General features: G+C 40.3%; 1 protein-coding gene across 2 annotated transcripts; it reads left to right on the top strand.

The window, feature by feature from the left end:
• The first annotated feature begins 3,548 nt into the window (after positions 1 to 3,548).
• PTS (6-pyruvoyltetrahydropterin synthase) lies at positions 3,549 to 15,821 on the top strand. 2 transcript variants are annotated; one of them, XM_027847333.1, is made up of 6 exons: positions 3,549 to 3,664; positions 6,672 to 6,751; positions 8,275 to 8,297; positions 8,709 to 8,765; positions 13,167 to 13,237; positions 15,299 to 15,821. In XM_027847333.1, exons 1-6 carry the CDS (start codon positions 3,576 to 3,578, stop codon positions 15,438 to 15,440), a joined length of 462 nt encoding a protein of 153 aa, XP_027703134.1. In that variant the 5' UTR covers positions 3,549 to 3,575; the 3' UTR covers positions 15,441 to 15,821. The 2 variants fall into 2 exon arrangements, with proteins under 2 accessions (XP_027703134.1, XP_027703135.1); XM_027847334.1 differs by having other exon boundaries at positions 3,550 to 3,628.
• Positions 15,822 to 16,865: the final 1,044 nt, after the last annotated feature.

The following is a 16,865-nucleotide window of genomic DNA, read 5'->3' as shown; positions in this document are numbered from 1 at the left end:
ATAACACTTACTAGCTGTGTGACCCTGGGCAAGTTACTTAACCCCATTGCCTAGTGAAAAAAAAATAAATAAAAGAAATAAAAAAAGAAATAGCAGCCTGGTCAAATTGTACTGTTGGCTCCCCATTACCCTGATACATTTTTACAGAAGGGAAATAAGATTTAAGTGAACATCGAGGACTGACTTGAAGGGGAAATGAAGTCACAAAAAGGTAGCTTGACAAGTGCATTGGCAAAGAAGGGCTGAATTAGCTTCTTATTTCTTTTTCATTTCCAAACCCACAGGAAAAATGTCCCTGTTCTTTTATTAATCAGTGATATGTCTTCTATTTCATTTTTCAATTATATCTAGTTTAATCATTTTCTGACACTGGAGGTATGAACTTATTAGGTTTAGAAGAATGATACTGAAAGAGATAACAATGGAGCTGAGGTCAGTTCCAGATGCCACTGTGAGAGTCTTATTAGTCTTTAAAAGCTGGTATTACCGTATGCAAGGTTAATTTAAAATGTGTTAAGGGTAATGGAGGCCTGGTCAATAGGAGCCTCATCTCCAGTCCTCTTAAATAATGATGAATTCAAAGAGAGTACCATATCATGATATTTCCACATGTCCTACAAGAAAAATTTCCTTAATAATAGGTTGTTGTAAGGTTATATGTAAAACTTTGCCTAGATATTTAATATTAGGACAAAAATGAATTTTTAAAGAAAATTTTCTACCTCATACTTTTTGGGCTGATGAGGAGAGTTGTATGATCTGAGAGCTGCGTATGGGGCACCATTTCTTAAGTTCCCAAGTCACCTTCATTGATTTAAGTGTGGCTCAATGATACCTGTCTGACTATTGGTTTGGAGGCTGAAGGTAAACAACTTGCTCCTCTGGCTCCCACTTTTGGAATGAAAACATACATGTTCCCAGTCAAAACTGGCAGTGTCCTTTCTCCTCTGACCAGGTAGTTCCTACTTTATTATACAGTGAGTTCCTTGAGAAGAGGGACTGACTTTTGCCTTTCTTTGTATCTCCAGCACTTACCACAATGTCTAGTAGACAGTAGATCCTTAATAAATGCTAGTTGACTGACTAGTCACCACCCTTGACTCCACCCTTGAAAAATGCCACTGTACCTCAGATGCTCAGCTCCCTAGTCTGTAGGATCCTGCTCTACCTGCCAGTTTATTGCTTTGCTCCCTTGAATTATGCTGCTGTTGCAACCACCATCATTCTTATAGTCAACCACTCCTGCTCTGATAATGCCAAAATAAACTGTTCCTGTCCACTGCCACAGTGCTCTCAGTTAAAAACTCCCTGCATGCCGGTGCAACCCTACATCGCATCTCTGCAGCTCTCATAACCTCACCCAACTCAGTTCTAGACAGCCTCAGTCTTTCCAAAGACAAGAAGAAAAATATTCATCACCATTTTCTAGAAACCTCCATAGCTAGACTCCAAACACTTTTCCTTACTCACAGAAAAAGTTACATAAGCCAACAGTGAACATCAGAGTCTCAAAGCTTGGGTTCTGAAATCCCTATGAGGTAGATGGAGTTCCAAATTTCTATGTATCCCAAAGGAATTTCTATTTTGTGTAATAACTATCATCCTAGCTAGGTGGCTACACTCAAACACATCTTTGGAGGGACACTAAATTATTTGTTGATAGCATAATGATTTAGGGTTATTACTTATAGCTCTGGATAGACTTAGCAGCAAGCTATCTCGCGAACCATTTTACCCAAAATGTCAGTCCTTTTTCAGAGGAGAAAGTAAATTGTATCCCTAGGCCCCTCACAGTGTGGACAACCTAGAGAGAGCAGAAGTTTGTTAGACACTCCAAGGGTCCTAGAGTATGACCTTGCCTGGGGCAGCACTGGAAGGGAAGGCCCAAGTTCAGAAGCTGCTTTGGACCTTAAGTCTACCCTAGACCATATCTGGTGTTGCTGCCTCTGGGTTGCCTAGTTCAATGTTTTCCAAAGTGGTGGCTGGGTCCTGATCCCCAAGGGGTATGTGATTAATCAAATGGGCAATAGAAAGATGGATTACATTCCATCCTTGTCATAATCAGTCTTGGGACTTGTTTCTAACATAATCAGACATATCCTTATGCCCCAACACTTCCCCATTCTCCCTGCCTCGGTTTCCCAGTTCTTACCTACCTCCACCCCCTCAAGTGGGCTTTGGCTCCTTGGTAATTACTAACTGCTACCCACTTATCTCACCCATAACAGCTGAACAGATACCATGAGGAAAATTCCACTCCGGCCCAATAGACCTACCCCCCTCCCCTGTCTTTTGAACCTGAAGGCTGTGGCAGATGCCCCTCAGAGGGCACTGACCTGAGAACATGAGCCCCACTTCCTCTCTTTTCCTTTTGGGTGCAACCGAATTTTACTGGAAGTAGGAGTGGCCTGTGACAGATTGCAGCTCTCTGTTATTTCTCTCCCCAATGCCACTCCTCTTCCAGACTTCCTCATTACTGATGACAGCACCACCACCCTTGCAGTCACTCCATTTTCTAACTTTTGTCATCCTTGAATCTTCACTCTCTTTCATCCCAGATTTCCAAAGGAATTGCCAAATATCACCATAACTTATTATCTTTCCCAGCAGTCCCCTTCTCTCTAATTACATAGCCACCACACTAGTTCAGGGTCTCCTCACTTCTTCACCTAGACCACTGCATTACCCTAATTGGCCTGCCTGCCTCAAATCTCTCCTCCTTCCACACATCCTCCACATTAACTGCCAAAGTGACCAAACTTGCTTTTGATCATTTTTCCCAAAATTGTTTTTATTTTTCCTAAATCTCAGGTCCGACCTTGTCACTTCCCTACTCAAGAAATTCCAGTGGCTCCGTACTGATTCTCGGACCAAATATTATTTCATCTTTTTAATTTCCATTTTTGCTTTGTGTTATAATGTACATAGCATGTAATACCACGGCAAAGATGCTTACAATTGATCAATAAGGAAACATACAACTATTTAAGGCACATGTTCTTTTAAAAAATTATTATTACTTTCACTGATAGGGAAGGGCAATCAAAAAAGTTTGGAGGGCCTCGTTAACGTTCGGTCATTAATCGAAGAGGGGGATGGTCTTAGGTTCTTCTTGGCTACAGAAAACAAAATTAGGAGCTCGGGTGGAAGTGGCACACAGGCGGCTTCAATAGGGGTGCAAGAAAAACCGCCCTAAATTAGAATTACCCCAGAGGGGAGCGGGCTGCCTCGGGAGGCAGGAGCTTCCCAACCCTGGAGGTCTTTCCTCCAAGGCCTGGCGACCCCTCCTCGGGTACACCACAGTAGAATGTATTTTATTCCAGCCGGAAGCGGCCTGGGTGACCTTTGGCTTCCTGGGATTGCTAGGATGGGTTTAGAGGAGCGCCCAGGGCGCCTGGAGGGAGCTCCGCCGGGCCGGCAGAGGGCAACCTTTCCCGCAGCCGCAATTCGCGGGCGGGGCCTTCCGGAAAGAGAGACCCCGGACTGAAGCTGGACAGGCGCCGCTGCGCCGTCTTTCCTCTGCCCACCTCCGGGAGAAGGTAACGGGAAAGGCCTGCGGCGCGAGGGCTCGCGACATGATGAACGCGTCAGGCTCGCGCCCGGGACGTCGCTATGCGCGGGTCTCGCGGTGCGTCACCTTCAGCGCGAGCCATCGGCTCCACAGGTGGGGGGGGGCGCGAGGGGGGCGGGGCCGGGGGGGGGGGGGGTTGCGTGGGGTTCAGGGGAAAGTGGAGGGGCTAGGATGCTAGTTGTGGAGGGCGGGGCCACGGGTCTTGCACTCGCCCTCTAGGAACCGGCAATTGGTCGCTCGGCCGAATGGGTGGGCATAGGCAAAATAGGGGCGGGGCCATCGGCCACAGGGACTAAGGGCGGGGCATAGGCATGGGCTGGGGTGGAGGCCCGTGGGCTAGAGTGACCGACCACCTAGGACTAGGGAGGAATTGAAGGACAGACACGTCTGCACCGACGATTACAAAGGAAAAAGCCTATTAAATTGAAATAGTTATAAAAATATTTTTGAAAGGTCACTGGCTCCAGGTTAAGAACCCAGTTACTAGTATTATTGTTAATAATACAATAAAACATCTATTAAGTACCTATTATGTGCCTGGCACTGTGCCAAGTGCTGGGGATACTGAAAAGCAAAAGACACTTCTTGCCCTCAAGGAGCTTACAATCTAGTGGGGGGAGGGGACAACCACAAGTAAACATACACAAAGCAAGCTTTTTACAGAATAGGAGGTAATAGCGGAATGCACTGGGATTTAGAGGGGTTGGGGAAGGCTTCCCATAGAAGGTGAGATTTTTGTTGGGACATAAAGGAAACTCGGAGGTGAAGCTGAGGAGGGACAGTGTTTCAGGCTTAGGGGACAGTCAGAGAAAATGCCCCTAGCTGAGAAATGGAGTGTCTAGTTTGTGGAACAGCCAGGAGGCCAGGGTCACTGGCTCAAAGAGTACCTGGTGGGGAGTAAGGTATAAGAAGACCGGAAAGGTAGGAGGGGGCTAGGTTATGAAGGGCTTTAAATGCCAACCAGAGCATTTTGTATTTGCTCCTGGAGGCAATAGAAAGCCACTGGAGTTTATTGAGTAAGGAGGTGACATCATCATCATCATCATCACCCTGGAGTAAGGAAAAAGAGGCAGGTCATTTGGATACTTCTTAGCAGGACGGGGTGGGACCTTTGGAGGTGGGGCCCACAGGTGAGGCAGGGGCTAGATTCACCAACAAAAGAAGAAAAGATGGGTATATAAGGTAAGGGTGTAGGTGTGTAATAACTAGTATTTGTGAGCTATCACAGGTTAAATTGGGGGGGAAATGGGAATAGGGATAAGAGGTGAAGCTACGGAAAGAAGTGATGCTAATGTACTGGAGACATTTATTGAATACCTTCTGTTTGAGGTGGAGAAGGCATAATAATAAGAAGTTTAGAAGTCCAATCAATAAACAGTCAATAAACATTTATGAAGTGCCAATTATGTGCCAGGCACTGTGTTATGGACTGGGAATACTAAAAGTTCATTGAGTTCAGTGGTCTCATGGGAATGTCACAGCATCTCAGCCTTTCCTTCTTTATTTATTCTATCTTTTTTCCCCCAAAAAACTGGGACAATTAACTCTTTTTTTTCATGTAGTTTTCATTTATGATTTCTTGAAATATAGCGCTGAAAAAATAGACTTTGAAAAAGCCCATTGTGATATAAGTAGTGCTACTTGACTATGTCCTTAAATCCAAATCCTCTGGCTTTCTCTGATTGGCCTTTGATAGATCCTCATCCCAAGTCTTGCTCATTTCATTGTTTGGCTTTTGATGGCTCACAGTGAGTGTAAATAACAATTGTTTCTTTTCTGGCCAGAAACTTTGAGTGTCTTCCCCTCCTAGATTGATCCTTTTTGTGAAGACAAACTAGGCTATCTTTTGTCTCAGTTCTTACCTAGCTTTTAATCACTGAATGGGCATTGCCTCAGACAAACTGAGATTGGTAAAGACCTTAGCTTTAAAAGGTCAAGATCTCCTACTGTACCTTGGATCACTGCCAGTCATCTTGACTTATGTCTTGCCATTGGACTCCAAAGACTCTGGAGGAGAGAGTAAGGCTGATGACTTCGTTTGCACAGCCCTGCCTCACTTAAATCCAATTCACTTGCAAGTCAAGACATCACCCTCCTGATGTCACAGGTCCTTCTTTGAGAATGAAGGATGAAGGACAGCAGTTTGTAACTAATTTGAAAGTCTCTAAATGATTGCTTCCAGAATCAGGTATCAAATATAAAATCCACTGTTTGGCTTTTAAAGCCCTCCATAACTGGTCACCTTCCTACTTTTCCCATTTTCTTGATCCAGTGATACTGACCTCCTTGCTGTTTCTCACACTAGAAAACCCATATCCAGAGGTTGAGTGTTTTCATTGGCTCAAACCCTCCCCACCTCCCCATTCCTCTCACCCTTCCTGCCCACTTCCTGGCTTCCTTGGCCTCCTTCAAAGCTGGCCTCCTCCAGCTAAAATCCCACCTTGTATAGGAAGTCCTTCCCCAATCCCTCTTAATACTAGTAGTGCCTTCCCTCTGTTGATTATCTTCAGTGTGTCCTGTCTATATCTTGTATGTACATAGCTGCCTGTTGTCTCCCCCACTAGGCTGTGAACTTCCTTGAGAATAGAGATTGTTTTACCTTGCTTTGTATGCCCATGGTCTTAGTGTAGTAGCCCCCAAATAGTACATGCTTAATAAATGTTTGTTGACTGTCTGACTTGTTGAGGGAGGAAATTATTATATTTAGATAGAACGGGGATATAGTAAAAAGAGAAACTTTGAAGGATACATGGCTAGGTTGTGTGATTGTCTGTCAAAGAGAATGCTGAAGTTCACAGCTTTGGAATGAATCACAGGCCAGTCACTTTTAGGGGCCTATCTGATCTTAATGTGGGTAAATTTAAGGACCTGTGAATCACTAGCCTCAATGGTACATTGTTCTGATCTGGGATGATAGTAAACACTGGAAGTCTTGTAATTAAAAAAAAAAAGAAAGAAAGAAATCCAACATACGAGAGCCCATGTTGGGGTATATGAGCAAATACTGACTGATTTTCAAAGGATGTATATATTTAAAGCATGTAAGGAGTTTGCGGGTATTATTTGTATACTATTGTTTATTTTTTTTTCCCTTTGGCAGCAAATCTCTCAGTGATGAAAAGAATCTGAAGCTGTTTGGGAAATGTAATAATCCCAATGGTCATGGACATAACTATAAAGGTAAGAAACGGAGCATAAGAATTTTAGCTCTTTCACAGGGATGAGGGGTAGAGCACATGATCTTTCAGAAGGAACAGTGGTTTGGGAGTCAGGAGATTTCTGTCTTAGTCTAGACCCAGCTCTGACAATTGCCTTGGGCAGGTTACTCTCTCTCAGTTTCTATTTCCATATTTGTAAAATAGACGAGTTGCACTGCATTGATCTTTAAGATCTCTTCCAGGACTAACATTCCTTGAGTCTGAGTGTTAAGTGTATGTCTGTCCTTGTGGACTTAATAAATGGAAAACATTGCAAACTTAAATTCTCATGATTTTAGGCAGAAAAGGAGAAGTAAATAATTTCAAATGTAAAATCTCTCCCTTAGTTAAATAAATTTTAGTAGTTTTGAAGTATTCATATGAGCAGGAGAAGAGAAATACTCTCAATTATCTGCTCTAATGGAGTGGAGCAATGTTACAGCTAGTCCAAAATAATTGGTAGTTTAAAATCATTTTTATTTGGCTTAGGAATCCATAATAAGATATTTTGTGGTGGTATATATCCATCTAACCAGGTCTGGCCAAGGCTAACGTTAAAATGAATTTGTATTCCCTTAAGTACATACTCACTGAGGGAAGGAGGTAGTTAAGGAGCATCCTGCCTAGTGGGGATACTACTGGGTTTAAACATTGCCTGTGGTAATCCATAAAGAGTAATTTATGCCTGGATAATTGAAAGTTTCTTCTTGGAAGAGTCAGCCAGGCATGGTCTGTAGTGGATAAAATGCAGGCATTAGAGTTAAAAAAAAAAACCCGTTTTCAAACCCCGCCTCTGGAGTACTTATTAGCTTTGTGACCATGGGCATGTCACTTGATGTCCAAGTTCTGGCCAACTTCCTAGCACTTATTTATAAAGTCGTTGTCCAGGTGGTTGATCCCTGCACCGTGGGTGGAGGGAGTTTTCTACTCTGATAGAATCAAATCACAGATTCTTTTGAGTTCTGTACTTGAGAGTTTATTCTATTAAGACATAACAGATGCTTCCAAGTGCTGATCTATAAACAATTCGCCTACCTTCAGATAAACACCCATTTGTGAAGCAGTTTTCTCCTAAATTACCCCTTACTTTATAAAAGCACCTGTTTTTCCTCAAATTATTGCTGTCAGCTTATGTGTGTATTCATATGAATGAGGTAGAGAGATTCATATTTCTCTTTTGCCTCTACTAAGAATTTAAGTCATTGAATGTGCTTAATTTGCTGTGTGACCTTACTCAGACAGGTGTTACTCAGAATTGGACACCAGTTCTGGTAGTTTTCCTGCCAAACTACAACACACTTTCCCTGGCCTTGGCTTTACTGTCTCAGTTTAGTTGGGATTTGATGATAAAGGAACTGGCTTCAAAATCGGGTAGTTGTTTTGTTTGAAAATATTAGCAGGTTCTCTGTCTACGGCAGCTTGTGTTGCCAATCTGTGCTCATACGTTAGCTTGTTGAAAGTCATGTCTGTTTTTGTTATTTTGTTTTTCCTCCCCTGCCCCCATAGTTGTGGTGACAGTACATGGAGAGGTATGTACAGAAAATATTTCTGTGTCTCTGTGGTTTGTTCAGCTTACTTAGGCCTTTTCCAGCTTATGTGGTGGACTCTTGGTATTATGCATCCTATGCTTAAAATGTTTCCTTTGCTGTTGTTTACTTCATAGTCTTTTTGTATCTGGTGAATTGCTGCTTTTCCTGTTTACTCCACTTCCAAAGAACTCTTCTTCGGACTGAGGACTTGACGCAAATGTTGTGGCACTTGTAGTACTGTGTGAGGGTGGGTCTCAGAATTAGATGATTGTCTTGGATATGAGTCTATGGGGAAGCAGATGTGGAAATATTTTGGCCTGCTCTCTGTGCCCCATGCTGGCTTTCTTCATTTCCTAAGGGTTAATTATAATGAGGTGTCCAAATCTAATTTTAACTTTGTTTATCCCTTAGATTGATGCTGTTACAGGAATGGTTGTGAATCTGACAGACCTGAAAGACTATATGGAGGTAATACTATTACTCAGTACTGTACAGCTCAGTGGTGTACCTTTAAAATTCAGGTCCTCAAATACAAATTTTCAAAGGCCTCCTCCTCTAAACTCCTGCCTTTAGAATTGTTTTTGCTGTGAGCCCTGGGGAGCTCCCTTTTTACTGATGGCGTCACTGCTGCCTGTTTTATGGCTGCTTGAATGATTCATGGAATGGAAACCAATCAGAAATATTGTATAGTGATCAAGAGAGCTATTTGTGTCGTTTACCTTACTTGAACGACACCTTATTTCTCTGCTTTACCTGTTTAAATTCTTCTCATTCTAAAAAAACCATTTGCATTCATGAAAGGTCCTATTCTACTCCTGCCCTCATAGATCTTTCCATTCTCTGGGCTCCTTTAGTCTACAATCACTACCACAAAATTTAGCACTGAATTACCTCATATTGTCCCCTGGGTGGGGACTACTTATAGTTTGTATTTTCTTCAATTACTAGTATATCCCTAAGTATTTTAGGTGTATCCAATGATTACTTACTCAGTACTTTTTCTGAAACTTAAATTCTAATAGCATCACATTACATTTAATTCTCTGTATGTTACCTTTTTTCCCCCATGACATAAATAACAGATACTTATTGAGCACTTTTAAGTGTACATTTGTGCTGTGGGGAATAAGAGAAGTGTATCTCAGAGCCCCTGCCTTCAGACTGCTTACTGACCTGGGAAATAAGACGTGTAAAAAACCAAACAATACAAAAGATAGAAATCATCGTGTTAAAAGTGTTAACTTAAGGTCTAGCTGCTGCAGATTCATAGAAGGAAGAGATCACCATGGGGTGCAGTACTTAAGAGAAGGCTTCATGGAGGAGGTAGACATTGTCCTGGCCTGAAAGTCATGGAATCTCTGAATCACAGGAACCCTTCTAGGCCAGATGTTACTGGAACAAAACCCCCGCTACAACATTCCTGAAAAGTGCTCATCCAGCTTTGCTTAAAGATGTCTAGCAAAGGGAGCTCACTACCTTTTGAGGTGGCCCATTCAACTTTTGAACAGCTCTCTTTGGTACAGAGGGATTTGTTTTCCCCTTAAGTTCAAATTTGTCTCTTTTCAACTTCCTTCCATTGCCCCTGCAGAAGTGGTATGATCCCTCCTGCCCAGGACAGCCCTGTCTTTTCTTCTCTAGATTTAATATCCATAGTTCTTTCAGCTCATCTGCATATGACCAAATCTTGAGGCCTGTCACCATCCTCTTGTGAGCAGTGCACTTTATAAATGAAGCACTCAGAGCTGAACGTGATATTCCACATATTGTGTGACTAGGGCAGAATGCACCCCCACTATCACTTGCTTACTTCTATACACTAGAGCTCCCTTCATGTAGCCCAAGGGCAGACTGACTTTTTTGGCTGCTGTATCACTCTTTTGACTTGTATTGAACTTTCCGTCCATTAAAACTTTCACTTTTTTTTTTTAGGTGAGCTATTATCTAGCCATGCCTCTTCCATTTTGCACTTATGAAGCTGATTTTTTTTTGAAATCAAACTGAAAAATTTACATTTATTCTTATTAAGTTTTATCTTATTAGCTGTAACACAGAATTCTAACTTAAGAATTTTCTGGATGCTTACTGTCATCCAACATGTGTACTAGCTTTCCTAGCTAAGTGTCATCTACAAATTTGATACTAATGTCACTTATGCTTTTATTGAAGTCATTGATAAAAATAGGAAATAGCACAATACCAAGTACTGATCCCTGGGCTGTATTGACATTGAACCATTAATGATTACCTTTTGCGTCCATTCTATAAGCTTGAAATCCACCTAATTGTGCTATTAACTAGCAAACACTCCTCCTTGTCCACAAGAATAGTGTGAGAAATTTTGTCAAATGCTTTGCTAAAAGCTAGGCTCACTGTCTGTATAGCATTCCCTTGATCTGTCAGGATAGTAACTTTGTTAAAAAATGAGATGAGGTTAGTTTAGTGGGGCCTTTCTTCTTTTTTTTTAATGAATTTTTATTTTGTTTTTACATCACCTATATTTCCTATTATGTCTTCCCTGCTGCCAGCCAGCCCTTAATATAAAGAGTACAAAAAAAACCAAACCAACCCTAGCTTAGTCAAACTAATCAGCTCATTGAAAAGATCTGATCTATGCAATATTTCACCTCCATAATGCCCAACTCAGCAAAAAAGTAGGAGATGCTTCCTCTGATAGCTCTTCTTTTGTAGCAAGCTTGGTCATTGTAATTTCATGGCATTGCTTCAATTTTTTGTTGTTGTTGTTTCTGTTACACAGTTGTAGTTATTGTGTATATTGCTTTCCTACTTGTGCTTATTTAACTTTTCACCGGTTTATGTTAGCCTTCCCGTACTTCTTTTCAGCCATCATATTCATTGTTTCCTTTAGCATAGTAGTCATCTATTACATTTCTGTGTTAGAACTTGTTGATCCATTCTCCAGCTGATAGGCATCTGCTTTGTTCCATATTCTTCCCTACTATACAAAGTACTGCTGTGTATATGGGGCCTTTCTTTTTTAATCATTGACCTCCGTGGGGTATATGCCTAACAGTGTGGGACCTCCAGGCCAAAGGTTAGCATGACTTTCTTTGCTTAATTACAAATTGCTTTCCAAAAGAGTTGGAGTAATCCACAGCTGCACCAACATTACATTAGTTTGCTCATCTTTTCATAATCTCCCTTCAACATGATCTATTTCTATCTTTTGTCATCTTTTCCAAGCTGAGCCTGAGGCAAAACCTGAGTTGATTTGATTTGCATATTTCTCTTGTTTGTAGTGATTGGGAGCAATATTTCAAATAGTTATTAGTAGTTTGTAATTCTTTTGGTTACTGTTTGTTCATATCCTTTGACCATGTATTTGGGAATGGCTTTTGGTGGCATATCTTGTTCTTGATGAAGCCATGTTATCTTTTCGTGATCACTGCTTTATATTCTAAGTGTTTGCATACCAATCCCTTAAATGATGCATTCTCGACTGTTACCAGAAATTAGAAGTCAAGCTCACTGGTCTTTAGTTTGCAGATTCTTTCTTCCATTTTGGGGAAATTGAGACAATATTTGGCCTTCCCCAGTTCTATATCATCTGTCCTGTCCTATGCCATTCTGACAGTGATTCTGCATTCACATCTGTCTTTCCTTTTAGCACCCAGAGATGTAGTTATCAGAATCTGGAAACTTGAACTTATCAGGGATATCGAGGTACGGTCTTATTTTTAGTGTTAGCTGTCTGTTAGCCATTATCTGTGTTTTTTTCCTCTTGTAGTACCCATATCATTCTTCTTGGCAAAGAAAACAGAAGCAAATCTCACATACTTATTTTCTTACTACCCATATAGGACAATCCTTTCAATTTATTGAAACCATAATTCATATTAATAGTAGCTGGCTTCTATATAGTGCTTTAAGGTTTACAAGGTACTTTGCAAACATTGCCTCATTTAACTCCACCACAATGTGGTGAGCTCAGTATGACAAATATTATTATCCCCTTATAGCGGATGAGGAAACAGGCCTAGTGGTGTTAGCAGACTTGCCCATAATTACCCAGCTTGTAAGTGTCAGAGGCAGATCGGAACCTTCATCTGCCCAACTCTAAGGTCAATGTTCTTTTCACTGCATGCACCATGGTGCCTCTTGAGATTCTAAAAATGATTGCTTCCTTGATGCCAAGGTTTTTTAGGGTAGCTGAAAGTGGGTACTAATGTCAGAAAAAAAGGGCAATTAACAGCTTTTGATAATGAAAAAGGAAGCAAAATGATATGAATGTGTTTGAACACTTGGAAATAATCTACTTTGCATTTATAAAATATTTTTCCTTCTAGGAGCTCAAGATAATTAAGTTGATTCTTAACAAATTTTGAACTAACTTTGTAATTAAGCAGCTCTTAAAAAATAACTCTTAAAAAACTTCAGTTCTCACTTACATGTCCTTTTGCTAGCCTCAGATGCCTTGTTGTGGCACTGATAGATGAGAGTCATGATGAGGTGTTGTTTGAAATAGAAACTCTCTTGGAGATCATGGAAGAATTGTTATCTGATGTTCTCAATTGCCTTGGGTCAGGTTACCGGAAAGTTCTAATATATGTATTTCCACTCTGATATGAAAACTGGTATATGTTCATTATTGGACAGTAATTGTGGGTTTCTCATTGTGGTTTTGCCAGCTGGTCTTTACACATGGACAACTCATCAGTTTGGAGAAGGAGATCCTATTTTCCACTAACAGCATTAAGCTGCCTGGAGTTTTGGTTGGATAGAGTCGTAGCACACAGGAGCCTAAGCTCCAAGTAACAGGGCCAAAGTCTAAGAATCACAAGCAGTGCCCATCCAAATCTGAATCACAAATACAGCCAATCTTTTTTTTTTTCTATTCTATTTTGGCTCCAGGAGGCAATTATGAAACCCCTTGATCATAAGAACCTGGACCAGGATGTACCTTACTTTGCAGATGTCGTGAGGTAGGTGCTGACTCCCACTTTTGTCTCATAACAGATAATAAAATTAGAATGAATTTTTGTATTTGTTCAAATAGATTGCAGTCTTCCTCCCACTTCTACCCCTCCTAATGTGGCATGTATAAGACCTGAGTGTAGCTTATAATAGTAGTGTTAGCATCATAGTTATAGCCTAAAATTTGTTTCTCTAACACTGGAGGCAGAAATAGTAGCCATAGCTTTCTCTGGCCCTCTACTCACTCAAGTGGGAAGAGATTGGGTTGGTGGTTGGCTCTGCTGCTGTTGTTGCTATAAGAGAAAATCCAGAAAGATCCTTAGAAAAGGATTTAATGTTCAAGCATTCATTTAATGACCCTACCTTGTGTCTTTAATTCTAGAAAAAAAATCAGGGGTGAGTAGTAGGAAGGGATTTTTGGCTGTAGTCTACCTCTTCCCAGAGCTTATGCTTTGGTTTTTATGTTCAGATAAATGAACCCTACTGCTCATGGCTTTGTAGATGGTAAAAAACCTCTCCAAGTTATGGAGTCTGGTCGTCTCCAGCTCTAAAATGGCCAGTTGGTGGGATGCTCTTAATTGGTCCATATATAGTAGAAAAGTGGCGCCCTTAGCCAAGAGTCCCCAGAGAGGTTAGATCTGAGCTGAAGCTGAGGGCAAGAGAGGGAAGATGAAAGGAGAGAAGTGTACATGTTCGAAGTGCTGAAACTTCTTGTTAAGGCTCTGTTGGAGGTGTTAAATGAAAGTGGTAAAGAAGGGTGGGAGGATGCTGGGAGACAGGGGAAGGGAAGGGAGGAGAAGTTACATTTGTCTCAATGTTGCCATGCTCAGAGACCATCAGTGGCAGATGAGACCTCTAATGGAATTTATTTCCCAAAGCATATTGCCTTAATTCTGTGTCCCTGTCGCTTGATGTGGCAACATTACATCCAAAAAATATGACCTGCAGGAAAGTGGCTAATAAGGGTCTCTATAAAAATGGCATCAGACCAAACTTAGTTCTCCAGAGTTTCTGGGTTTGTAAGAGTTGGCTTAATTTCATGGATTATATTTATTTGTCTTTCTCAGTTTTTCTTTTACTGTTGCTTGAATGCCACACTAATATATATACAAATATACATACTACTGTACAAAATACATTAAAAGGATTTTGAGAAACTGAAAACATTGCCATTTGTTTGCTAGTGTAGGCCAAGGTCCCAGTCTGTAGTACAGAGGCTGGCAGCTGTTGCATAGTCCACGAAGCTATATCAGATATGTTTGTGGAATTTTAAAATTCTTTACTTTACAATAGTATGTTATTTTTGATATGATAGTATGATTTGATATGATAGATATAAGAATGTGATACATGATAGTATACATCTTAGTACATGACTGAATATTTTGAATTAAAAAATATCTTTTGGTATTTTTAAGCCCAATGTTTGGTATTTTAAGGGTTCTCTTTTACCTTGTTGTCCCAAAAGCCTTAATTAAAAGCTTTTAAGGGGCAGCTAGGTGGCACAGTGGATAAAGCACTGGCCCTGAAGTCAGGAGGACCTGAGTTCAAATCTGGCCTCAGACCAAACACTTGACACTTATTAGCTGTGTGACCCTGGGCGAGTCACTTAACCCCAATTGCCTGAAAAAAAAAAAAAGGAAAAAAAAGCTTTCAAACTTAAAGCTGAACTAAGGCTTTTGGGACAACATCTATCTATCTATCTATCTATCTATCCATCTATCTGTATGTATGTATATATAATATTCAGTAAGGAAGAAGCTTGATTTATTTACTTTGAAAAATGATTTCTCCTAAATAGGTCATTTTTGTAGGATAATTTCACATAATTAAATACACATACACATATATTTCCTTTCCAAAAGATTTTATTTTAGAGAGGCATCCTCTGTTTGGGGTAGCCTGCTCAATAAATAATTCACTCTATCTGGTTGTTAATGTAAATGCTAAAGTTTGCCTGAGAATATAACATTTAAACAACAAGAAGGTTTAGTCCTGAGAATGATGGGTATGAAACTTTGCTAATCATTTTCATATTGAACTTGTAAAATCTTTATCTCTATCCACAGCACAACAGAAAATGTAGCTGTATACATCTGGGAAAATCTTCAGAAAGTTCTTCCTGTGGGAGTCCTTTATAAAGTCAAAGTGCACGAAACTGACAAAAACATTGTTGTCTACAAGGGAGAGTTATCAGCCCTTGGGGATTAGTATTACTATCTTAACATTAAATTCATGGCTAATCTTTTTGAAAAGGAACTTTATCTATTGAAGTATTAATAAGTTGCCACATAAATGCTATAGTTGTATCCTGGAATATGAGTATAAAAACATTTCAAATGAGCAGAATTTTTTATTTAAATCTGGAGAGTTGTATTTTACAAATTAAAAAAAAAGTTGTCAAAGTGCTTGGTATATCATTTAAAAAAAATCTTCATATTATTTTGTCATGATCATCTAATTTTCCTAATTGGGATAGTCTCTAGGCATGAGTAATAAATGAATGAATTAAAAGGCATCCCATAAGTGCCTACTATGTGTCCGTCACTATGCTAAGCATTGAAGATACAATAAAAAGTAAAGTTAGTCCTTCCTATCAGTGTGCTTATATTCTATTAGTGGGATACAACACACAAATCAGAGTGGTGGCCAGTGAAGACTGTTTGGTTTAGAAAGTTACAGATATGCTAAATGGAGTCATAGAGGAATGTAGATTGACACACCCTTTCCAGGAACAATGGCAGAATTGATTTCATTATGGTTCCAGAACTGGAAAGGGAGGGGAGGGATTGGGGTGGTTGGTGTGGAGAAGTCCCGGGTGTAAAGTGAAGCATAGCTAGAGGCAGAGCCTAGATTTAGTGGGCCATTGAGGCAACCAGAATCAGCCCCTTAGAGCCCAAGGGTAGGAGTTCTGGGCATGAACATACTAAGTCCTCCAGGGCATAACTCTGGAGGTAAAGGGTGTTTTTGTAGAGCATTTGAAATATTAAAATGTGTGCAGAACTTTATAGTAAGTCAAGCTTGGGTGACAATATAGCTGATTTTGAAGACCACAAATAATTATTACTTGTTACACACTCTGTTAAAATAATACAACAGAAAAAGGAGTCCCTACTCTGGTGTGACCACCCTCCCCCTGGAATCACTTTCTCATTGGTCCCGACCATTTTTCCCACTATGTTAATTTGTATTAAATTAAATGTATGTAAATCAGCAAGACTATGTCATGTGCACAGAGCTATTTCTTTCTTGGCTTCTCATTTAAATTGTGGGGGTGGGGGGTGCGGCAGGGGGAGTATGGTAGGGAGGAGCTTCTCCTTTTTCCCATAGCACCCCATACAAAACTGTATCCAATGGAGAGTCAAATGGCCCCATAGATAAAAGGCCAAAATATGTCTTAAAGTTACATTAAATTTAATGCAGTTTCATGTGCAGTAATCTTTTTAATTGTACTGTGTTATGGAAATGCTTGTTTTGTTCTGTGAATTGAAAATAAAATAAATTTTAAAAAATTGAAGACTGACTTGGGGTCAGAAAATCTAGATAGGCCTATTGCTTTATTAGCCATGGGACCTCGGGCAAATTACTAGCCTTTTTCCATTTCAATTTTTTGTCTTTAAAAGAGAGGCAATGATT

This window comes from Vombatus ursinus, unplaced genomic scaffold (assembly GCF_900497805.2).
Source record: "Vombatus ursinus unplaced genomic scaffold, bare-nosed wombat genome assembly UNPS02015398.1, whole genome shotgun sequence".
NCBI classification, from domain to species: Eukaryota; Metazoa; Chordata; class Mammalia; order Diprotodontia; family Vombatidae; genus Vombatus; species Vombatus ursinus.
This window is presented reverse-complemented; position numbering and strand designations above follow the sequence as displayed.